The sequence below is a fragment of the Scyliorhinus canicula genome, chromosome 7 (genome assembly GCF_902713615.1).
Source record: "Scyliorhinus canicula chromosome 7, sScyCan1.1, whole genome shotgun sequence".
In the NCBI taxonomy this organism is placed as follows: Eukaryota; Metazoa; Chordata; class Chondrichthyes; order Carcharhiniformes; family Scyliorhinidae; genus Scyliorhinus; species Scyliorhinus canicula.
This window is the reverse complement of record NC_052152.1, coordinates 117524050-117549268: the sequence shown is the minus strand read 5'-3', so window position 1 is coordinate 117549268 and position 25219 is coordinate 117524050. Positions and strand designations below refer to the sequence as shown.

The window sequence follows — 25219 nt, the reverse complement described above, 5'->3', positions numbered from 1 at the left end:
TCGTTGGAATTTAGAAGGATGAGGGGGGATCTTATAGAAACATTTAAAATTATGAAGGGAATAGATAGGATAGATGCGGGCAGGTTGTTTCCACTGGCGGGTGACAGCAGAACTAGGGGGCATAGCCTCAAAATAAGGGGAAGTAGATTTAGGACTGAGTTTAGGAGGAACTTCTTCACCCAAAGGGTTGTGAATCTATGGAATTCCTTGCCCAGTGAAGCAGTTGAGGCTCCTTCATTACATGTTTTTAAGGTAAAGATAGATAGTTTTTTGAAGAATAAAGGGATTAAGGGTTATGGTGTTCGGGCCGGAAAGTGGAGCTGAGTCCACAAAAGATCAGCCATGATCTAATTGAATGGCGGAGCAGGCTCGAGGGGCCAGATGGCCTACTCCTGCTCCTAGTTCTTATGTTCTTATGCTCTTATGTTCTTACAAGTCTTATTGACTTCTTTGAGGAGGTGACCAAGCATATGGATGAAGGTAAAGCAGTGGATGTAGTGTACATGGATTTTAGTAAGGCATTTGATAAGGTTCCCCATTGTAGGCTTGTGCAGAAAGTAAGGAGGCATGGGATAGTGGGAAATTTGGCCAGTTGGATAACAAACTGGCTAACTGATAGAAGACAGAGAGTGGTGGTGGATGGCAAATATTCAGCCTGGAGCCAAGTTACCAGTGGCGTACCGCAGGGATCAGTTCTGGGTCCTCTGCTGTTTGTGATTTTCATTAAAAACTTGGATGAGGGAGTTGAAGGGTGGGTCAGTAAATTTGCAGATGATACGAAGATTGGTGGAGTTGTGGATAGTGAGGAGGGCTGTTGTCAGCTTCAAAGAGACATAGATAGGATGCAGAGCTGGGCTGAGAAGTGGCAGATGGAGTTTAACCCTGACAAGTGTGAGGTTGTCCATTTTGGAAGGACAAATATGAATGCGGAATACAGGGGTAACGGTAGGGTTCTTGGCAATGTGGAGGAGCAGAGAGATCTTGGAGTCTATGTTCATAGATCTTTGAAAGTTGCCACTCCAGTGGAAAGAGCTGTGAAGAAGGCCTATGGTGTGCTAGCGTTCATTAACAGAGCGATTGAATTTAAGAGCTGTGAGGTGATGATGCAGCTGTACAAAACCTTGGTCAGGCCACATTTTGAGTACTGTGTGCAGTTCTGGTCACCTCATTTTAGGAAGGATGTGGAAGCTTTGGAAAAGGTGCAAAGGAGATTTACCAGGATGTTGCCTGGAATGGAGAGTAGGGCTTACAAGGAAAGGTTGAGGGTACTAGGCCTTTTCTCATTAGAACGGAGAAGGATGAGGGGCGACTTGATAGAGGTTTATAAGATGATCAGGGGAATAGATAGAGTAGACAGTCAGACTTTTTCCCCGGGTGGAACAAACCATTACAAGGGGACATAAATTTAAGGTAAATGGTGGAAGATATAGGGGGGATGTCAGAGGTAGATTTTTTACCCAGAGAGTAGTGGGGGCATGGAATGCACTGCCTGTGGTAGTAGTTGAGTCGGAAACGTTAGGGACCTTCAAGCGGCTATTGGATAGGTACATGGATTAGGGTAGAATAATGGAGTGTAGATTAATTTCTTCTTAAGGGCAGCACGGTAGCATTGTGGATAGCACAATTGCTTCACAGCTCCAGGGTCCCAGGTTCAATTTCGACTTGGGTCACTGTCTGTGTGGAGTCTGCACATCCTCCCCATGTGTGCGTGGGTTTCCTCCGGGTACTCCGGTTTCCTCCCACAGTCCAAAGATGTGCAGGTTGGGTGGATTGGCCATGATAAATTGCCCTTAGTGTCCAAAATTCTATGATTAACCTAGGACAAAAGTTTGGCACAACATCGTGGGCCGAAGGGCCTGTTATGTGCTGTATTTCTCTTAAAAAAAAATTTTTTTAAATACCATAAGTACACCCTGATGCTACCACCATAGGTGGATATTTATCTCATTGGCACACCAGTGTTGCCTATTGAAGTCCCAATTTCCAGAATTTGGACACTTGTCTCAAAATTTCCAACACATTGAGTTGGATGCAGTATGTGCCTGAAATGTTAATGTGTGTCCAGTGCCTGGAGTTTTGTGCTGACAATAGGATGTCACATCTTACCACTAAAGTCTCCCAAGATCTGAGTGAAAATTCTCCTTCTATGTTACCAAGTCACACGCTGTCTTGCTCCAACTGCTGACTACCTCATAGCAGTGGGAATCGGTGCATCATCTGTGGCCCAGGAATCTTACTCTACCCACTGACTTGGCTGCATTTTGGGAAGTGGGGACGGAGGGAACTGCTGAAGCCTTCAACTGGTCCATCAGGCAATTTCAGGCTTAGCGTTAAATATCAAACAAACTCAATACATGAGTTACCCTCAGCCCTTGTGAGATTCATTTCATTAATTGTCCACTTTGTGCTCCCTTGCCCCTCTCGAGCCATCTGCTGGGAACTGAACAAGCAGTTATAAGTAATACCTCCATTCAACACCTCTGTACAGCAGTTTTCTGATCTGCCCATTCAAAGTTGTAGAAACACAGGAAGCGGGAAGAGGCTGTTGAGGCCGTCAAATGTGTTCTCTATTCACTGGCTGATCTTCCACTTGGCCTGATCTTTTCACTTAACCATCCAGCATATGGTGATTACATCTGATTTGCCCATTGCTCTCTCCTCTGTGAAATAGCTCTCTGATTTGTCCATTCATCTCTCCTGTATACAGTAGTTCTACTTAATTTGTCCTTCCCCCTTCCTCGGTTTGCAGTAATTCCATCTGACTTGTGCATTCTAATCTTCCTTTTCTGGGCTGAACAACTCCAAAGAGTTTTCGCTACTTTGGCACTGATATTCTGATTAGTAGGTTGGATGTGCCTGTCTCGCTTTTGTGTCAACAGTGACCTTTCCAACTGAAAGTGAGATGAACTGTCTTTCATGCCCTTGGCTGGGACAACAGGACCTTTCGTCACAGACTATATTATTTTCTCAGTGAAATTGAATGACATCAGTGAAGAGGTTATAGATGGAGGTAAAATGCGAATGTACAGATGGATATCTTGACTAGACAATTTGTACCTTTTGTGTGGAGTATGAGCAAGGTCAGCATGTATTACTCGTCTCTAATTTCACTTATGAAGGTGATCCAAAGCTATCTTTTGAGAAGACTTCCGATGGCGGCCTTGTCGGTGTAAGTCGCACGTTGGGTAGCTCCTGCTCGAGGCTCTGGTTATTGGAATTTAATGCCCGGTGCAGGAAGACTTAGAAAAAAGTTGCTGGGAAGAAAGGGGCGAGCGAAGGTTTGACGGTGAGTGAACAGGTCAGCCTGGCAGCAGGAAAGATGGCGGAGGCTGGATCGCTGGGTGGGGCTGCACCCTTCACAGTGGAGACGCTGACCAAGGTGATGGCTGGAGAATTTGAGAGGCAGTTCACCAAGCACATGGAGGTGATGCAAAAGGAGGTGATGTCTGCGTTGAAGGAATTAATGAAGGATATGATTGCCCCAGTAAAGGCGGCGGTGTGAAGACGTCGACAGAGGTGCGGGAGCAAACCGAGAGGTTGAAGGGTCCGTTGCAACATAGTGACCAGTTCACCTCGATGGGTGAGGAGCTGCGGAGGGTGGTGGAGGCCAACAAAGGATTCAGAGCCAAGGTGGAGGATCTGGAGAACAGGTCAAGGAGGCAGAATTTGAGAATTGTGGGCTTACCTGAGGGGTGGAGGGCCCAAGGCCGACTGAGTCCATCACGAAAATGTTGGTGGAGTTGTTGGGGGAGGGGGAAGAAACCTTCCGGTATGGGCTGGACAGGGCTCATCGGTCGCTCAGGCCCAAGCCGAAGGTAAATGAGCTGCCAAATGTGGTCAAAATTTGTTTCCACAAGTTCCATGTGAAGGACACGGTCTGAGTTGGGCAAAGCAAAGGTGTGAGGTGATGTGGGAAGGAGTTTGTATTCGTATATACCAGGACTTGTGTGGAGCTGGCAAGAAGGCGGGTGGCGTTCAGTCGGGTGAAGGCGGCACTCTTCAGCAACGGTGTGACATTCGGCGTGGTTTACCCAGTGAAGCTGAGGGTGACCTATAACTCAAGGGACTTTGACTATGAGACGGTGAAAGCGTGTGTGAAGGCCGAAGAACTGGGGTTTAAATAAGAGATGGGACTGGGGTTTGATTTGACTGAAGAGAGGGCTGGTAAACGTTTGTACAGCCTTTTCTCTTGTTTCATGATCATTTGTTCTGTTTTGGGGGGGAACAGTTGAGAGTTTGGTTTTTGGGTTAGTTGATGGGGAAGGGTGGTTACCTTTGGTATGGGCTACAGTGGGTATGAGGATTTTGGGCTTTGGAATTATGGCGGTTTTCTGGGGTGCGGGTTTTGTGCACTAGTTATGTTTGAGTGTTTTCAGGTATTGGGTCATGGGGAGAGGATTGGGAGGAGGGGGGCCTGGGCAGTGGCCTCCACACTAGCAAGCGGCGGTTGGCTAGTGAACAGGAGTGTGGTGGGTGAGGGGCCACGGTCATTGGAACCTGGTCGAACAGGTTTCGATGGGCCTGGGAGGTGTGAAAGGTGGGGAAAGGAACTTTATATTGGGAGAGGTGTTTTCAAGAGGAGGAAGTGGATGGGGGGATTTTGGGAGGAGAGAGCCCGATGGCAGGGTACAGGGTTATGAAGTTGGCGGATAGGAGGGGATGTAAGGGGGTGGTGAGAGGCCACCGGTCAGAATAGTAACATGGAACGTGAGGGGTTGGGGGGACCAGTGAAGAGGTCAAGGGTTTTTACACATTTAAGGAGTTTAAATGCCGATGTGGTAATGCTGCAGGAGACCCATCTGAGGGCTGGAACAAGGAGGGGGAGAGACCCCAATGTGCTCAGGAAGGGTTGGGTGAGTCAGGTTTTCCATTCTGGGTTTGATAGTATGGCTTGGGGGGTAGCGGTATTGTCAGGCAAGAGGGTGCGGTTTCAGATGGAGAAGGTGGTGGCGGACCGGGGGGCAGGTACGTGATAGTGATGGGGTCGTCAGAGAGGAGATCGGTGGCACTGGTGAGCGTTATATGGCGGGGTTGAATTTGAATATGGTGCAAGAGCCAAAGGTGGATAGGTCTCAGCAGCACTGGCGGGACTCGAGAGAGATGGGAGGACTGGATCCGCGGGAACATGAGTATTCATTTCTCTCCCCGGTACATAAAGTAGTATTCAAGAATAGACATTTTCATGGTGGGGAAGGCGTTATTGGCCAGGGTCAAAAGGTCGGAGTATTCAGCAATATTGATTTCTGACCCTGCACAGCATTGGGTGGATGTGGTTCTGGAGAAGGAAATGGCTCAAAGGCCGGGGTGGAGAATGGATGTGGGGTTGTTAGGGAACTGGACTTTTTGTAATAAGATTGGGAAGGTAATCGAAGAATATGTGTGCTTTAATTGCATGGGGGACGTTTCACCAGTCGGTGGTTTGGGAGGCTCTGAAGGCAGTAGTGAAGGGGAAGGTGATTTCGTTCAAGACTAAGTTGGACAAGAAGGGGAGAGAGGAGCACCAAAAATTGATAGAGGAGATGCTGGAGGTGGATAGGAGGTACGCGGGGGACCTGGGCCTGGCCCTCTTGGCCAAAGGAAGGAGCTTCAGGAGACATTCGGCCAGTTGTCCAAAGGGAAAACCAAGTGCCAATTGAGCATTATGAGGGAGGCAGTCTATGAGCATGGGGAGAAGGCAGGGAGTATGTTGGCCGGCCAGCTCTGGAGGGAGGCGCGGCGAGGGAGATAGTTAAGGTGCGGGATAAGATGGGGAAGCTGGTGGTGGCCGGAGCAGATCAATAAAGTATTTCAAGAATCTTATGAGACATTTTATGGGTCAGGGCCACCGGGAGAGGAGCGAGTTGGAGTACCCGAGGTTGGGTGAAGAGGATAGAGCAGGCTTGGAGGGGCCGGTAGGGGAGCAGGAGGTGATTAGAAGGATGCAGGCAGGGAAGGCAGCAGGACCTGACGGGTTCCCAGTGCCATTCTATAAGAAATTTAAGGATAGGTTGGCGCCACTGATGGTGGGAATGTTCGAGGATGCGATAGGCAAGGGTGTCTTGCCACAGACAATGGGGCAGGCTTTGAATTCCCCTGCTGTTAAAGAAGGATAAGGACCTGGTGGAGTGCGGGTTGTATAGGCCCATCTCCCTATTGAAAGTAGATGCCAAGATTTTGGCTGCAAGGCTGGAGCGGTGTTTCCCGAAGGTGATAGGAGAGGATCAGACTGGGTTTGTGAAGGAACGCAGCTGTTTTCGAACCTGAGGAGGTTGCTAAATGTGATCCTATCTCTGGTGGAGGGAAAGGAGACAGAGTGGTGGTGGCGGCACTGGACGCAGCGAAGGCGTTTGATCGGGTAGAGTGAGGTTATTTGATGGTGGTATTGGAGAAATTTGTAATTAGCACATTAATAATATAAATTTGGAGTACTTTGCTCTGCACTAGGTTGCAAGTCCAGTGTCCCCCCTGTTGTTTGCACTGGCTATAGAGCCTTTGGCCATCGTGCTCAGAAGCTCGGGGTTGTGGAAGGAAATATTGAGGGGGGTTGTGGAGCACAGGGTATCCTTATATGCCGATGATCTGTTATTCTACATCTCGGAACCGAGCATGTCGGTCGGGAGTACAATAGAGCTGCTTCAAAGATTCAGGACGTTCTCGGGGTATAAATTGAAGGTAAGCAAGAGCAACCATTTCAGGGTCTCCCAGCCGGGAGTAGGGGTGGGGGAGGGGGGGGGGGGTGATGCCATTTTGTCTGGTGGCAACCCATTTTAGGTACTTTAAGGTGTAGGCGGCTAGGGACTGGGGTGGGCTCTGAAGGTATAATATTACTAGTTTGGGGCAAGATAGGACAACCTCCTCTGTCGTTGGGCTGGGTGCAGGCAGTTAAAATGAATGTGTTACCAATATTTTCGTTCCTATTCCGGTGTTTGTCCGTCTTTTTACCAAAATCCTTCTTCAACGGGGTGGACAAATTGATCTTGTTTATTTGGGGGCGGGAAGGTGGCCAGGATGAGAAGGGTGGTCTTGCAGAGGGGGCGACAGGTGGAGGGGCTGGGTATTCCAATCTTACTGTATTATGATTAGGCAGTGAATGTGGAGAAGTGCAGGGCTGGAACAAGGAGGGGGAGACCCCAATGGGTTAAGTTGGATGGGGGCTCGTGTAGGGGTGGGGCTGCGGGCGCTGATAACGGCGCCGCTCCCGATGGCTCCAGAAAAGTACTCCAGTCATGGTCGACACTTTGGAGAACTGGATCAGTTTAGGCAGCATTTTAAGCTTGGGGCCGCTGAGTAGGGGGAATTATGGATTCAAGTCGGGGGGGATAGATGGGACGAGAGGGGAATCAAGGAAATTATGGACTTGTTCTTGGGGGGGGGGGGGGGGGGGGGGGTTGTTTCAGCGATCTATGGGGGGATCCTGGAGGAGGACAGGGTGTATAGAGGGGATTAAGGCGAAGTTGGAGGAGCTGGGGGAGGTGTTGGAAGAAGGATTGTGGTTTGAGGGACTGTGGAGGGTGAATGCCTCAACCTCGTTTGTGAGGCTGGGGCTGATACAGTTGAAAGTCATGCGTAGGGCGAACTTCACAAAATCAAAGATGAGCCGGCTGTTGGATGGGGTGGAGGATATCTGTGAGCGATGTGGGAGGGGCCCCGCAAACCAAGTTCACATGTTTTGGTCCTGCCCGAAGCTGGAAAGGTTTTGGTGGGCGATGTTTAGCACAATCCCGGGGGTCTTGCACATGGATGTGGAGCCCAGTCACCTAAAGCCATTTTCTGGGTGTCGGACCGGCCCTAGTTGCAGGCGGGTGTGGGGGCAGATGTTTTATTCTGCAGTAATGTTCCCATGTATCTGCTGCCCTTGTCCTTCTAGATGGTAGTGGTCTTGGGTTTGAAAGGTCTGCTAGAGGAGGATTGGTGAGTTCCTGCAATGCATCTTATAGATGGTACACACTGTTGCCACTGTTTGTCAGTGGTGGAGAGTGACTGCTGGAGTGGTGCCAATCAAGTCGGCTGTTTTGTTCTGCGTGTTGTTGAATTTCCTGAGTGTTGTTGGAGCTGCACTCATCCAGGCAAGTGGAGAGTATTCTATCACACTCCTGATTTAGAACCTTAGAAAGATTACGGTCCAGAAAGAGGCCATTCAGCCCAACGTATCTGCCCCCGCTAAGAAAAAAGAAACTAGCCGCTTATTTTTAAACCCACTTTCCAGCACCTGGCCATAGCCTTGCAGGTTCCAGCACTTTTGATGCTGTTCCAGGTACCTTTGAAATGAATTGACATTTCAGCTTCAACAACCAACTTAGGCAGTGAATTCCTCTAACACAAATGTAGTTACACTTTGGGACGAAGGTGAGGAACAAAACTGGCCTTATCAATGGTATAGCAGCTGTTGAAACTTGAGACAAGACACTGAAATGGTCTGAAGAGACTTGATCCCTCCGTGTGCAGATGGATCCTTGACTTCTTCACCAACAGACCGTAATCTGTCAGGATAGGTAACAGCACCTCCTCCACAACAGTCCACAACACCAGGGCCCCACAAGGATGTTTGCTCAGTCCTCTATTGCAGTGCTTCTCAAACTATCTGATGTGGCGTACCGGCAGTTTTTTTTTTCAATGTGCCAGGGACCGGTGAGCGAAACAAGCCAATCCAGCTGGAGGTTCGGGGGGTGGGGATGTGAACCCCCAGAAAATTTTTGGAGATATATCTTATTGCAGGGGCAATTATATTACATTATATTATATTATTGCAAATATAATGGATATATAATCTGAGATTATATATATAAACTGAGATAATGTAATATTTCTTTAATTTATATAGCTGTACATTTTCCAGTGGAAGAGGGATGGGTCAGTGAATTGAGATCACCCCCCCCCCCCCCCCCCCCCCCCCCCCCCCCCTCAGCACAGCCCGAGGACGCAACCCCCAGCACGGCCCGAGGACGCAAACCCCCCCCCCCAGCACGGCCCGAGGACGCAACCCCCCCCCTCAGCACGGCCCAAGGACGCAACCCCCAGCCCCCAGCACGGCCCGAGGACGCAACCCGCCCGCCCCGCTCAGCACGAGGACGGAACCTTGGAACACCCCAGCTCCAGCTCAGCACTCACCTTTGCGCAAGTGTGTAAGTGTTTCTTTTCGGGGTGTACTCCACGTACCGGCAAACGACGGCTCGCGTACCGGCACCGGTACGCGTACCACACTTTGAGAAGCACTGCTCTGTTGTACTCCCTATACACATGCACACACGACTGTGCGGCAAGATTCAATTCCAATTCGCTGTATAAGTTTGCAGATGATACGACTGGTGGATCTTATCTCAAACAACAATAAATCAGGTTACAGAAGGGAGATCACTTGGTTGCCTGGTGTACCGAAAACAACCTCTCTCTAAATGTTGGAAAGACCACGGAACTGATCATCGACTTCAGGAAGCGTAGCACGACACACACACACCTGAATACATCAATGGCTCCGAAGTGTAGATGGTCGATAGCTTTGAGTTCCTGGGGGTCACCATCACCAACAGTCTGTCCTGGCCCACTCACGTTGATGCAACAATCAAGAAATCCCAACGACGTCTCTACTTCCTACGGTAGTTAAAGAAATTCGGCATGTCTGCATCGACTCTCTCAAACTTCTACAGATGTGTCATCGAGAGCATCCTATCCGGCAGCATCACAGCTTGGTATGGCAACTGCTCGGCACAAGATCGCAAGAAACTGCAGAGTGTAGTGAACTCAATCCAACGCATCACACAAGCTTCCCATCCTCCCATTAATTCTGTATACACTTCCTGCTGCCTCAGGATGGCAGACAGCATTGTCAGAGACCCCTCACACCCAGGCTTTGCCTTCTTCCAGACCCTTCTATCAGGCAGAAGATACAGAGGTCTGAAGACATATGAACAGCTTCTTCCCCACAGCTACTAGATTCCTCAACGACTGTCCCTTGGACTGATCTGTTCCCTGTAAGAACACTATTCACAATGCCCTATGCTGCTCTTGCTCATGTATTTGTTTTGTTTGGCCCCTTGTTCCACACTGTAACCAATCACTATTTGTTGATGTACCATTTGTCAATGTACTCTGTTGATTATTCTTTTATCTATATACGTACTGTGTACATTCCCTTGGTCACAGAAAAATACTTTTCACTGTACTTCAATACCATGTGACAAAAATTAATCAATCCATCAAATCAATAAATTACTCCTGCTTCAACATCAAAGGTGGAAAACGTGGGGATGACTGAGTCTTATAAATGTACAAAGGCAACCCCTTAAAGACACGTACAGTAAAGTCGGAAGCCTTCTAGTGCGCACTTTCCACTGTTGACTCCAATAAGAGTAACAGAAATTAGGTTGAGGCCAGATTTATCCTTGGAGTTTTTGATTGGCCTGATTAAGAGCATAGTGACCCCCTGCTATTAATGGGTCATTGTAGACCAAATACTTCCAGCCTCTCACATGGTCCATATGAAATGAAAAATGAAAATCGCTTATTGTCACAAGTAGGCTTCAATGAAGTTACTGTGGAAAAACCCCTAGTCACAACATTCCGGCACCTGTTCGGGGAGGCTGGTACAGGAATTGAATCATGCTGCTGGCCTGCCTTGGTCTGCTTTAAAAGCCAGCTATTAAGCCCAGTGAGCTAAACCAGCCCCAATGACAATGTACCAATGACATAGGGAGGGCTAAATTAAAAAGCAGAATCACAAAGTTAATCATTTCTGGATTACAACCTGAACCACTAGAAAACAGGGTAACTTCGATTAGAGAATTGAATGCGCGAGTTATGGGTACTTGCACAGTACAGGGAAAAGGGGAAGCTAGATCGTTTGGGAATTCTGCACCTGAACTGCACTGGGACATGTGACCTGGCAAATTGTATAACTTGGACTGTGGAATGGGCTTTAAGCTAAATAGTGGGTCAGGGAGGAAGGGGAGGAATCACATGAAGGGATAGTTGGAACATTTAAGAGCAAGGACAAGGCAATAGAATTCCTTCAGTGCAGAAGGAAGCCAATAGGCCCACGGGTCTGCACTGACCCTCCAAAAGCGCACCCTACCCAGGCTTACTCCCCTGTAACTCCATCCCCATAACCCCATCTAACCTCATCCTTGAACACTAAGGAGCAATTTAGCATGGCCAATCCACCTAACCTACACATCTTTGGACTGTGGGACCAGAGCACCCGGGGGAAACTCCATACCGACAGTTACCCAAGGCCAGACTTGAACCCGGGTCCCTGGTGCTGTGAGGCAGCAATGCTAACCACTGTGCCACCGTGCTGCCCTGGCAGGGTAATCATAGGAATAATGACTGTGACTGGAAAGGACAGTGTACACAAGTATAAGAATGCAGCAGCAAATAAAGTCAGAGTTTTTTTTAAAGACTGTAAAAAGACAGAATTGAAGACATCTTATCTAAATGTTCACATTGTTTGTAATGAGATGGATGAATCAATAGCACAAATAGAAATAACTGAGTATGATATAACAGCCACGCTGCAAGATGACCACGGTTGGGACCAAGGTATGTGTCATTTCGGAAGGACAGAAGAGGAAAATAGATTGGGTAGCTCTGTTAAGAAAGGATGAAATCAATAGTGAGAAATGATCTTGATAGAAATGATTTGTATAATCGGCTTGAGGAGAGATAAGAAATAGCAAAGATAAAGATTCACTGGTGTGAGTAGTTTATGGCCCCCCTAACAGTAACTACATAGGACACGGAATACATTGAGCAATACTTGGGGCCTGCGAGAAAGGCACTGCAGTAATTCTGGGTGATTTTAATCTTCACATCGATTGGAGAAATCAAATTGACAAAATTAGCCTAGATGATTTTATTGAGTGTATTTGGACAATTCTTAGAACAGAACACCCTGATACCTACCGGGCCAGGCTATTTTGAACTTGTTATGTTAAATGAGACAGGAGTAATAAAAACCTCATAGTAAAGGATCCTTTCGGCATGAGTGATCACAACATGATAGAATTTCACATTTGGTTTGAGAGTGAAATATATGAAATAAAATCAGCAAATGTTGTAAATACGCAGGACAAAACATTTGACATTCTTAACAGCAGTTTTTAATATATATTTTTCACCTTTGTAACCACCATTTTATTCTTATTAGAATAGTGCAAGTCACTCAACAATCAACTCCAATCTGTTTGCACTTTTTCCCCTTCCATTTATAGATATGATGCAGGCAAAAGAAACATTATTCATTTTAAATGTTGACCTCAAACCCAGCAGTCTCGATCCTCAGGTGAAAATGGTGTTGCAGTGGATAGCAGCCTCACAGTTTCAGGTGTCTGTGGTCTACTTCAAGGAATCTTATGAAGATGAGCTGTTGCCTGTGAGTATGAGGTTGAAATTGTGCTTGCTTACAAGGTGTTCTGTGATTCTGTGTTCAATTGCTTCATACAGAATTAAATCTTGTTCAAATTTTCTCTACCTTGTGCCAACCAAGGTGTCAGGATAATGTCCCAGACACCGCCATCATCATCCCTGGGTATGTCTTGTCCCACCAGTGGAGGTGGTACACAGTCGGCCAGGAGTAGCCCTGGGAATCCTCAATGTTGACTCTGGAACTCATGGAGTCTCATGGCACCAGGTCATTCACGGGAAAGGAAACCTTCTGCTAATTACCACAAACCGATCCTCCTCAGCTGATGAATCAGTACTCCTCTACATTGAACATCACTTGGAGGAAGCACAGAGGGTGGAAGGGCGCAGAATGTACTCTGGATGGGGTGGCTCGGTAGTACAACCACAGATGCAGCTGGTCAAGTCCTAAAGGACATAACTCCTGGGTTGGGATTGCAGTAGATGATAACGGAACCAACAAGAGGGAAAAACATACTTGACATCATCCTCACCAACCTGCCTGCCACAGATGCATCTGTCCATGACAGTATCGGTAGGAGTGGCAAAGTCTCCATATTTAGGACACACTCCATTGTTTTGTGTGGCACTACCAATGTGCTAAATGGGATAGACTTCGAACAATCTAGCAACTCCATTGGGCATCCATGAGGCGCTGTAGGCCACCAGCAGCAGCAAAAGTGCATTAAACCACAGTCTATAACCTCATGGCCTGGCATATCCCCCACTCCACCATTATCACCAAGCCAGGGGATCATAGAAACATAGGAAATAGGAGCAGGAGGAGGCCATTTGGCCCTTTGAGCCTGCTCCGCCATTCATTATGATCATGGCTGATCATTCAACTCAATAGCCTAATCCTGCTTTCCCCTCCCCTCCCATATCCTACGTTCCTCTTCACCCGAAGTGCTATATCTAACTGCTCCTCGAAAATATACATTGTTCTGGCCTCAATTACTTCCTATGGTAACAAATTCCACAGGCTCCCCACTCTCTGGGTGAAGAAATTGCTCCTCACCTCTGTCCTAAATGGTCTACCCCATATCCTCAGACTGTGGCCCCTGGTTCTGAACACACCCACCATTGTGAACATCCTTCCCAATCCAGGGATCAACCCTGGTTCAATGAATAGTGCAGGAGAGTATGCCAGGAGCAATACAGGCATATCTAAAAATGAGGTGTCAACCTGGTGAAACTACAACACAAGACTACTTGAATGCCAAACAGCATAAACAGCAAGTAATAGATAAAGCTAAACAATTCCACAACCAACGGATCAGATCTAAGCTCTGCAGTTCTGCCACATTCAGCCATCAATGGTGGTGGACAATTAAACAACTCACTGGAGGAGGAGGCTCCACAAATATCCCCATCCTCAATGTTGGAGAAGCCCAGTGTAAAAGATGAGGCTGAAGCGTTCGTAACAGCCTTCAGCCAGAAGTGCCGAGTGGGTGATCCATCTCAGCCTCCTCTGGATGTCCTCATCATCTCGAAACAATCATTTGGGGAAAAATTAAGTCATTTAGACGAGTGCCAGATGATTAAGAAACACCACAATAGAGTTATTTTGGACAAGTTGTGTTTCACTAACTTGTTGGAGTGTTTTGATGTAACAGAGGAGGCTGATGTGGTGTACATGGACTTCCAAAGGCATTTGATACAGTGCCGCACAACAGATTTGTGAGCAAAGTTATCGCTCATGGAATAAAAGAGACATTAGCAACATGGATATGAATTTGGCTGAGTGACAGGAAACAGAAGATAATGGTTAATGGAAATTTTTTGGGTTGGAGAAAGGTTTATGGAGGAGTTCCCCAGAGTTCAGTGCTTGGGTCCTTACATTTTCTGATTTATATTAATGACCTAGACTTTGGTGTACCGGGGACAAATTAAAAGTTTGCATTGATACAAAATTGTATAAAAGACAGACAGACAGCGCACACAGTAAGCTAGCACTTTTCCAGGAGACACATCCGGAGTGAGACTCATCCAGAGTGGGGATTGAAACTTGGTAATTTGGTGCAGTGAGGTAATTCGCTGCAGTGTGAGGAGGTGCTTTTTAACCCTGGTAAGTGACTGGTAAGTAGTCTCTCTTTTTCTTTTCATTGTCTAATTTATTTATTTTTATTTTGAAATTCTAGTTGTTTAAGTTTACCAAGGGTTTAAGACATGGCAGGAGATCCCAGACCCGTGTCATGCTCCTCGTGTGCGATGTGGGAGCTCAGGGACACGTCCACTGTCCCTGGCTCCTTCACGTGCAAGAAGTGTGTTCAGTTGCAGCTCTTGTTAGACCGCTTGACGGCTCTGGAGCTGCGGATGGACTCACTTTGGAGCATCCGCGATGCTGAGGAGGTCGTGGATAGCACGTTTAGCGAGTTGGTCACACCGCAGGTGAAGGTTACTGAGGGAGACCAAAAGAAAGAGCAAGAGTAGGAAGGCAGTGCAGGTGTCCCCTGCGGTCATCTCCCTGCAAAACAGATATACCGCTTTGGATACTGTTGAGGGAGTTGGCTCACCAGGGGAAGGCAGCAGCAGCCAGGTTCATGCCACCGTGGCTGGCTCTGCTGCACAGCAGGGCAGGAAGAAAAATGGCAGGGCTATAGTGATGGGGGACTCGATCGTAAGGGGAATAGACAGGCGGTTCTGTGGACGCAATCGAGACTCCAGGATGGTATGTTGTCTCCCTGGTGCAAGGGTCAAGGATGTCTCGGAGCGGCTGCAGGACATTCTGGGGGGGGGGGGGGGGGGGAGGGTGAACAGCCAGCTGTCGTGGTGCACATAGGCACCAACGATATAGGTAAAAAACGGGATGAGGTCCTACAAGCGGAATTCAGGGAGTTAGGAGTTAAACTAAAAAGTAGGACCTCAAAGGTAGTAATCTCAGGATTGCTACCAGTGCCACGAGCTAGTCAGAGTAGGAATGTCAGGATAGATAGGATTAATGCGTGGCTCGAGAGATGGTGCAAGAGGGAGGGATTCAAATTCCTGGGGCATTGGGACCGGTTCTGGGGGAGGTGGGACCAGTACAAACCGGACGGTCTGCACTTGGACAGGACTGGAACCGATGTTGGGGAGGGTTTAAACTAATGTGGCAGGGGGATGGGAACCGATGCAGAAAGTTGGAAGGTAGTAAAACAGGGACAGAAGCAAAAGGAAGTAAGGGGAAAAGTGCAAGGCAGAGAAGACATAGTCAAAAATCTAAAAGGGCGACAGTACAAGGTACAGTGACTGAGGGGAGCTCAGTGAATAGGCCCAGTAATAACAAAAGGAATAAAACTGGAGATGTTAAGATTCAAAACAGAGGTAAAAAAACCAACATAAGTGTACTTTACCTGAAAGCTCGTAGTATTCGGAATAAAGTAAATGAGTTGATGGCACAAATCATCGTAAATGACTATGATTTAGTGGCCATTACTGAAACATGGTTAAAGGATGGTCACGACTGGGAGTTAAATATCCGAGGGTATCAAACTATTCGGAAGGACAGAGTGGATGGTAAGGGAGGTGGTGTTGCTCTGTTATTTAAGGATGACATCCGGGCAATAGTAAGGGATGACATCGGTGCTATGGAGGATAAGGTTGAATCCATTTGGGTGGAAATCAGGAATAGTAAGGCGAAAAAGTCACTGATAGGAGTAGTCTGTCGGCCACCAAATAGTAATGATATGGTGGGGCAGGCAATAAACAAAGAAATAACTGATGCATGTAGAAATGGTACAGCAGTTATCATGGGGGATTTTAATCTACATGTCGATTGGTTTAACCAGGTCGGTCAAGGCAACCTTGAGGAGGAGTTTATAGAATGTATCCACGATAGTTTCCTAGAACAGTATGTAATGGAACCTACGAGGGAACAAGCAGTCCTAGATCTTGTCCTGTGTAATGAGACAGGATTGATTCATGATCTCATAGTTAGGGATCCTCTCGGAAGGAGCGACCACAATATGGTGGAATTTAAAATACAGGTGGAGGGTGAGAAAGTAAAATCAAATACTAGTGTTTTCTGTTTAAACGAAGGAGATTACAAGGGGATGAGAGAAGAACTAGCTAAGGTAGACTGGGAGCTAAGACTTTATGGTGGAACAGTTGAGGAACAGTGGAGAACCTTCCAAGCGATTTTTCACAGTGCTCAGCAAAGGTTTATACCAACAAAAAGGAAGGACGGAAGAAAGAGGGAAAATCGACTGTGGATTTTTAAGGAAATAAGGGAGAGTATCAAATTGAAGGAAAAAGCATATAAAGTGGCAAAGATTGCTGGGAGATTAGAGGACTGGGAAATCTTTAGGGGGCAACAGAAAGCTACTAAAAAAGCTATAAAGAAGAGTACGATAGAGTATGAGAGTAAACTTGCTCAGAATATAAAAACAGACAGTAAAAGCTTTTACAAATATATAAGACAAAAAAGAGTGGCTAAGGTAAATATTGGTCCTTTAGAGGATGAGAAGGGAGTTTTAATAATGGGAAATGAGGAAATGGCTGAGGAACTGAACAGGTTTTTTGGGTCGGTCTTCACAGTGGAAGACACAAATAACATGCCAGCGACTGATAGAAATGAGGCTATGACAGGTGAGGACCTTGAGAGGATTGTTATCACTAAGGAGGGAGTGATGGGCAAGCTAATGGGGCTAAAGATAGACAAGTCTCCTGGCCCTGATGGAGTGCATCCCAGAGTGCTAAAAGAGATGGCTAGGGAAATTGCAGATGCACTAGTGATAATTTACCGAAATTCACTAGACTCTGGGGTGGTCCCGGTGGATTGGAAATTAGCAAACGTGACGCCACTGTTTAAAAAAGGAGGTAGGCAGAAAGCAGGAAATTATAGGCCAGTGATCTTAACTTCGGTAGTAGGGAAGATGCTGGAATCTATCATCAAGGAAGAAATTGCGAGGCATCTGGATAGAAATTGTCCCATTGGGCAGACGCAGCATGGGTTCGTAAAGGGCAGGTCATGCCTAACTAATTTAGTGGAATTTTTTGAGGACATTACCAGTGCAGTAGATAACGGGGAGCCGATGGATGTGGTATATCTGGATTTCCAGAAAGCCTTTGACAAGGTGCCACACAAAAGGTTGCTGCATAAGATAAAGATGCATGGCATTAAGGGTAAAGTAGTAGCATGGATAGAGGATTGGTTAATTAATAGAAAGCAAAGAGTTGGGATAAATAGGTGTTTCTCTGGTTGGCAATCAGTAGCTAGTGGTGTCCCTCAGGGATCCGTGTTGGGCCCACAATTGTTCACAATTTACATAGATGATTTGGAGTTGGGGACCAAGGGCAATGTGTCCAAGTTTGCAGATGACACTAAGATGAGTGGTAAAGCGAAAAGTGCAGAGGATACTGGAAGTCTGCAGAGGGATTTGGATAGGTTAAGTGAATGGGCTAGGGTCTGGCAGATGGAATACAATGTTGACAAATGTGAGGTTATCCATTTTGGAAGGAATAACAGCAAACGGGATTATTATTTAAACGATAAAATATTAAAGCATGCCACTGTTCAGAGAGACCTGGGTGTGCTAGTGCATGAGTCACAGAAGGTTGGTTTACAAGTGCAACAGGTGATTAAGAAGGCAAATGGAATTTTGTCCTTCATTGCTAGAGGGATGGAGTTTAAGACTAGGGAGGTTATGTTGCAATTGTATAAGGTGTTAGTGCGGCCACACCTGGAGTATTGTGTTCAGTTTTGGTCTCATTACTTGAGAAAGGACGTACTGGCGCTGGAGGGTGTGCAGAGGAGATTCACTAGGTTAATCCCAGAGCTGAAGGGGTTAGATTATGAGGAGAGGTTGAGTAGACTGGGACTGTACTCGTTGGAATTTAGAAGGATGAGGGGGGATCTTATAGAAACATTTAAAATTATGAAGGGAATAGATAGGATAGATGCGGGCAGGTTGTTTCCACTGGCGGGTGACAGCAGAACTAGGGGACATAGCCTCAAAATAAGGGGAAGTAGATTTAGGACTGAGTTTAGGAGGAACTTCTTCACCCAAAGGGTTGTGAATCTATGGAATTCCTTGCCCAGTGAAGCAGTTGAGGCTCCTTTATTACATGTTTTTAAGGTAAAGATAGATAGTTTTTTGAAGAATAAAGGGATTAAGGGTTATGGTGTTCGAGCCGGAAAGTGGAGCTGAGTCCACAAAAGATCAGCCATGATCTAATTGAATGGCGGAGCAGACTCGAGGGGCCAGATGGCCTACTCCTGCTCCTAGTTCTTATGTTCTTAAAACTTGGAAGTAGTGCAAACTGTGAGGAGGACAGTGTAAAACTTCAAAAGGTGGCGGAATTTAATGAAATGAGTGAAAGTTAATGCATTTTAGTTGGAAGAGCACACAGAGACAGTATAAATGAAAGCTTACAACTCTCTAATAGGGGTGTAGTATCAGGGGACCTGGTGTATTTGCGTCTAAATCATTGAAGGTGGCAGGACAGATTGAGAGAGCGATTAATAAAGCAAACAGTATAGTATCATGGAATCCTGAAGGGCAGAAGGAGGCCATTCGGCCCATTGAATCCGCACCAGCCCTTTGAAAGGGAACCATACTCAAGCCCATGCCTCCACCCTATCCTGTAAGTCAGTAACCCCACCTAACCTTTCGGACACCAAGGGGCAATTTAGCATGGCCAATCTGCACATCTTTGGACTGTGGGAGGAAACCGGAGCACCCGAAGGAAACCCACGTGGACAAGGAGAAAGTGCAAGCTCCACCCAGTCAACTGAGGCCGGAATTGAACCCGGGCCCCTGGAGCTGTGAGGAAGCAATGCTAGCCACTGTGCCACCGTGCCACCCACATCTTCGGCTTTATTAATAGAGGAATAAATTAGAGACAGGAGGTTACATTGAACCCTTACAAAAGACTGGTATGGCCTCAACTGGAGGATCGCGTCTAGTTCTGATCAGTTACACTTTAGGGAAAATGTGAAAGAATTAGAGAGGTTCAAAAAATAATTAATGAGAATGTTTCCAAGAATGTAGAACTTCAGTTATGAGGATAGAGTGGAGAATTTAGGACTGTTTTCCTTGGAGAAGAGAGGGTTGAGAGGAGATCTGATCAAGGTGTCCAAAATCATGAGAACACTAGACAGAGTGGACCGGGCGAAACCACTCCCATTGGTGGAAGGATCATCAATGAGAGGGCACAGATTTAAGTAAATTGACCAATTCGGCAGGGCCAATTGAGGGAATTTGATTATTATCAGAAAAGGAAGAAGTCACCGGCACGTTGGGTCAAATGGCCTCTTTCTGTGCTTTAGCAATTCTGTGATGAAAGGTCATTGACCTGAACCGTTAATCCTGTTTCTCTCTCTAGAGATACCCCCTGACCTGCTGAGTATTTCCAGCACTGTCTCTTATTATTTCAGATTGCCAGAACCCACAGTATTCTGTTTTCCGGTTGGTATTTCATCACACCCCTAACCTGGGCCTTGTAGGTGGTGGACAGACTTGGGGGAGTCGGGGGGGTGAATTACTCACCTCAAAATTCCCACCCTCTGACCTGCTCTGGAAGCCACAGTATATATATATATATATATATATATATATATATATATGGCTAATCCAGTTCAGTTTCTGGTCAATGGCAGCCTCCAGGATGTTAATAGTGAGGGATTCAGGATTTATTCTTGCCAGCAATGCTAATTTTCACATGTTAAACTGATAGAAGTATGAAACGGTTTTGGACAGGTGAAATGCTATTTTCTGGCCTGCACGGACTTCAGTTTTCCTGCTTTCCTCGGGTTGGGAACTCTGGGCATTTTTACTGGAGATTTCATCAGAGACTACCTGCCTCCAATCAATCTGCCAGCCTTTTGTCCCCAACTTCACATTATTATCACTAATAAAGAAAACCTTGAAAGAAAATGAAAAAAAGGACACCAATTTTAATGCTCCAATGATTTATTTTCTCCTGATGTTGCCCACAGCAGTGAAGGGAGATCGATCTTCAATCCTTGGATACTGTGGAACCCTAATCCTACTTTCCAACTCTGTTTCCACACCCTCTTTATATATTTATTAAGTAATTATTCAGCTCTTGAATGCAACACCCGCGTCAGAGCACTCTACATTGTAATGGCTTTGAATCTATGGCTTCACCCATCAATTTGTTTCTATCAATTCACAGGATCTAGGCATCGCTGGCTGGGCCAGCACTTATTGCCCATTCCTATTTGTCCTTGAAATGAGGCCATTTCAGAGGGCATTTAAGAGTCAACAACATTGCTATGGATCTGGAGTCACATGTAGGCCAGACCACTAAGGACAGCAGATTTCCTTCCCTGAATTATGGATTTTATGGCAATTGACAATGGTTTCATGCTCATCTTTAGGCTTTTAATTCCAGATTTTTATCGAATTCAAATTTCACCATCTATCATGATGGGATTCGAACTGGGGTCCCCAGTGTGTTACCCTAGGTCTCTGAATTACTAGCCCAGTGACAATCCCATTATGCCACCGCATCCCCTAATGCTGATGTGCTGTTATCTCCCTAGTTTTCTGCAGTGGTGAAAAGGGCAGAAGCAAGGGGATGGAAGATCTGTGATCTGCTGCGGGCAGTCCTGAGATACTGCGACACCAGGGAACAAGACCCGACTGGAGCTCACTGCACTCGCATACCCCTTTTTGACTGGCTGCTGGAGAATACATAGACCGTGTAGCCACGTACGAAGAACACTGAAAATACATTTGTAGAGAGTTGTCAGGTACCCACCAGCCAAGTATTGCTGAGTCTGCAGCTTACCGAGCAGGGAGCTGCACCAGAAGGCTTAAGTTCTTTATGACAGAAAACATAATTGGCGGTAAACTCTCACGTACTATAAAGATGGAAAGGATTTTGGTGCGACGGCAAGTCGAGATCTAAATTAAACACAATACTAGGCTGGAAAGTTCCTCAATGCTGCTCCTGCTTCACCGCTGTTACTTAACCAGAAGTGTTAGTGCAGCTCTGTGGATATTCCCGCCTATTTCTTCCTCGCTCAATTTTCAAGTATAAGGAATCTGTGATGCCACGAGAAATAATTGGAGACATATCAGTTTGAAAGTTGTTCTTGCAGTTTCCTAAAGACCTGCTGTTTTGCAACCACACAAGCATTCAGTTGGTGGAAATGTGCATTGTGCTAGTGCTGGAGGTTCTGACCTCCTTTCAGCCCTGGAAGATAACACCATGACATTAGCTGTGGCCAAGGAACTGGCCGAAATTGAACTTGTAAACTCCTTCCTGCACTTCACAATCACTATGCATTCTAAGGGGAATCTGAGGTTTTGCTGCACTTTCTGACCACAAATTATAGAAATTACATTTCAATGATACTCTGCAAGGTGTGCTCTTCATCAAAAACACCCATTGATTTGTACTAGTCTAAATTATAATACTCTCAAGTTTTTAACAGCCTGCAGGATAGAAAGAACGATGACTTTGTTTGTGATAGTGGAGGGTTGCCAGTATTTTTGGACCATCCGCCTCAGCAAAGGGGAAAGAAAATTGTAACCATGGAAATGGGGCAGTGAAGAATACATAATTTTGCAAATACTTCGTAACCTATACTTAGTTGAGTGCTGAAACCTGTCACTCTTCACAAACCAGGAGAAAACTAGTATTGCTAATGTTGTGCAGTGCGGATTGTGGTAAGTGGAGGCAAAAAGCAAATTGCAGTATCGACCCAAGCATGGTTGTTTGTCGTTGCTGATTTATTAATGCTCTAGCTGCTGGTCCCAGTCCACTGACTGACCTGGTTAGCCACAGTCTCCGAACTGTTCTTAGTTTACCAGTCAGTTCTATGCAACAGTCCTGCAAGAAGATGGGAGATTCACTTTGGGCTATCGGCACGTCCAATTTACAGCACTTTCCATTTAATAAAGTGCAGTCTTGCAAAAATGGACCCTTTTAACATTTCCAACTTGGTATTCTGTTTCCTCATTTATTTAATTAGTGTGCAACCAGTTCTCCTAACCCCTGGTTTAAACATTTTAATGCAAGGCATTCAAATATTACAACATTTGAGGATTCGTGCAATGAGAAATACAGGAGAGACTTTCTGGGGTCTGTTCCAGCAAATATGGGAAAGCCAGGCGGATTCCTTTACCGGCAAGTGCTGCAATCCATTTGATTTTCCAATGATCAAAGTGTGGGTTGCAAATCTCTCCGATACTACCGAATTTAGAGTTCTGGAAGATGAGGCGATATACCTTATCATCTGTGATCACAAACAGATTACAAAATTCAAACATTCTGAAATGGCAGCAGACCATTTTAATATGGGCCCACAGATCTGACTACTCTTGGTTTTTTAACTATTAGCTTCTATATGTGGAGCAGATGGATCTTTGAGAGTAATATTTGCCACTACGTGCTGCCAGTTGTGTTACATAGGAATGAAATTCCCACAAGCTGATCTCTCTGAGGGAGCAAAAGATTCTGTACAATACAGCTTTGAAATTATGGCCGTGTTATGTGCTGAATTAAAAATGCTGCTCTGATTAGAACGGAAGGATTTGGATGTCAGGATAATAACAATTCCCTTCATGAGAATGAGGTAATGTTTAGCAACTGCACAGTGAGACTCAAGTTGTGACTTCTGAGTTACAAAAGCGTAGTCTTTCAAGGAAATTTGAACAGACATTCCTGTACTCGAGTCAGTCTGATGTACATAAACAAACACACTTGATCATATTGTGACAGTAATTTGTGTTTTTCTGCCAACACTTCAAAGCCACTCAGCACTGATTTGTTATATTTCCAGCAAATTTAACATTGGGATTAGTTGTGTCATTCTATCAGCTCCCCGCACTGTCTGCACAGTGATATCCCAGCTGCTTTCACTTTGCCATGTGCTAAAATGTTGAATGCCATTGTGAATTCTATTGGTGTTCATACTCCCATGAACATATGGTGGGCTGCGTGCATGTAACCTTGTGAGCTGCCAGAATATCTCACTATTGCCAGCAGTAATAAAATTCATCGCAGATTAAATTTAATCCTTTGCTTATATAAAATTCACAAGATACCGCCTGAGATTTCCCACTTCGGAGATCCATTATATAATTTTTTTTCTATCTGGTAGTGCGTCAGGATCAGGAATCTGGAATGTGTTTTCCCCAACTACTTTGAATTCAACATAGCACCTTTTAACCGACTGATATCAGCACCGCCATGCAACTAACTGGGTGGAAAGTCTATTCCTGGTTTACTTAGTCACTTTATTTTTTTGTGTGTATTCATCTGTCTGCTCTATTCTCAGCTGTACTTAGTGATGCCATTTTGATGAAAATGTGAAGCATTAAAATTGAACCTGATTCTGATAGTACTTATTTTGTTACTGGGTGCAGTGTTAATTCCATTGTGATTCACATGCTAGAGGTAAATATGAAGTGTGTGATGTCTGTTGTAATCCCGATATGAATTATGCCAAAAATAGATCAATGAACTTCATTTAACTTATAGTAATTTTTATGTGTCAGCTATTAATCCAAGTGTAAATTCTGTTCTCCGATTATAAGCTGCCAGTTGCACTATGTTGATGTCTTGGTTTATTTCTCCAGCAATGACTAAAAACAATAAACTGTAGATCATCTACTGTGTCTACATGTGTGCTGTGCTTTGTATAATAGGGTTAAATTATTGGGGAACCCGTGCTGGAGTCTCGCAATAGAATTCCGAGAAATAGTGTTTTCTAAATATTTAGGGGGCGATTCTCCAAAATGGAGACTAAGTGTTCACGCCGTTGTGAACGCTGTGGCGTTTCACGACGGCGTGAAATGGGCACGGGGATGACCGATTCTGTCCCCCACAGGGGGCCAGCATGGTGCTGAAGCGGTTCACGCCGCTCCAGCCTCCCTTCCCGGCATGCGCAGTTGGGCCACGCCAACCCATGCATGCGCGGGGGACTTCTTCAATGCTCCAACCCCGACACAACATGGCGCGGGGGTTCGGGGGCCGGAAGCGGAACAAAGGCCCGGGGGGGGGGGGGGGGGGGGGGGGGGGGGAGAGAGAGAAGAGGCCGGCCCACCGATTGGTGAGCCCCAATCGCGGGCCAGGCCCCATCGGAGGCCCCCCCCCCCCCCCCCCCCCCGGTGAACGAGCGCTTTCCCCTGCCCCACAGATCGTCCCCCGACCCTTCGCGCAGTGTTCCCGTCGGCAGGGACCAGGGGTGAACGACGCCGGCGAGACTCTGCTTTTCTGCGCAGCCATTCGGGCCGGAGAATCGGCAGCCCGGCCTCGTCCAGCAACCGGCGCAAATGGTGCCGATTCTCCGCACCTCGGAGAATCGCGCGGCGGCATCAGGACGGCGTGGCGCGGTTGCGGCGAGGGGCTCGGAGAATCACGCCCATAGGGTGTATTTGCCCACTCCCCAGCATTTGGCCAATTCCACTGAGTTTGGATTGCGATTGTCAGATCAAAGTGGGTGCAAGCCTCGTGCTGGATTTGAACTAACTTAAAGCCCAGGCATGGCCCATCAACACAGAGGACTAATCAGCTTCAATCAATTCAGGCAATGGCCCACAAGGTTATCTTGTGGCAAGCGAAAATAAACCTCAGTGCCCAGTGACAGTTCTACCCCTGACAGGCCGGCTGGTCATTGCAATGGAGTACTGCACAGCCCTGGCGCTGAAATGCTGATTCGACCAGAGGATTCATTCTGCTCAGACACATCATCTTGGAAAAGGACTGATGTCAGACAGATTTAAGCTCTTAAAAGGGAGTTTATCCCGCGTGTGGGCACACTCGGGATTAATGCCTCTCCAGAATAAAGTCTCTGATTTGATCTTGCAGGTGAAAGGAGCTGTTGTAACTAATTGAGCAATGCATATTCCTAACATTTCAGCGCTAACAGTTTTAATCAGGTGAAGAA

At 46.3% G+C, this 25219-nt stretch overlaps 1 protein-coding gene across 5 annotated transcripts in view; it reads left to right on the top strand.

The window, feature by feature from the left end:
- akap11 (A kinase (PRKA) anchor protein 11) overlaps positions 1 to 23948 on the top strand; it is a 114376-nt gene extending 90428 nt beyond the window's left edge. For all 5 annotated transcript variants that reach the window (XM_038802764.1, XM_038802767.1, XM_038802766.1 and 2 more), the window contains 2 exons: positions 12186 to 12346; positions 20864 to 23948. In XM_038802764.1, the coding sequence (XP_038658692.1) occupies positions 12186 to 12346; positions 20864 to 21019 (317 nt within the window). In that variant the 3' untranslated portion in view covers positions 21020 to 23948. The remainder of the gene's footprint in view (positions 1 to 12185; positions 12347 to 20863) is intronic.
- The last annotated feature ends 1271 nt before the right edge of the window (positions 23949 to 25219 follow it).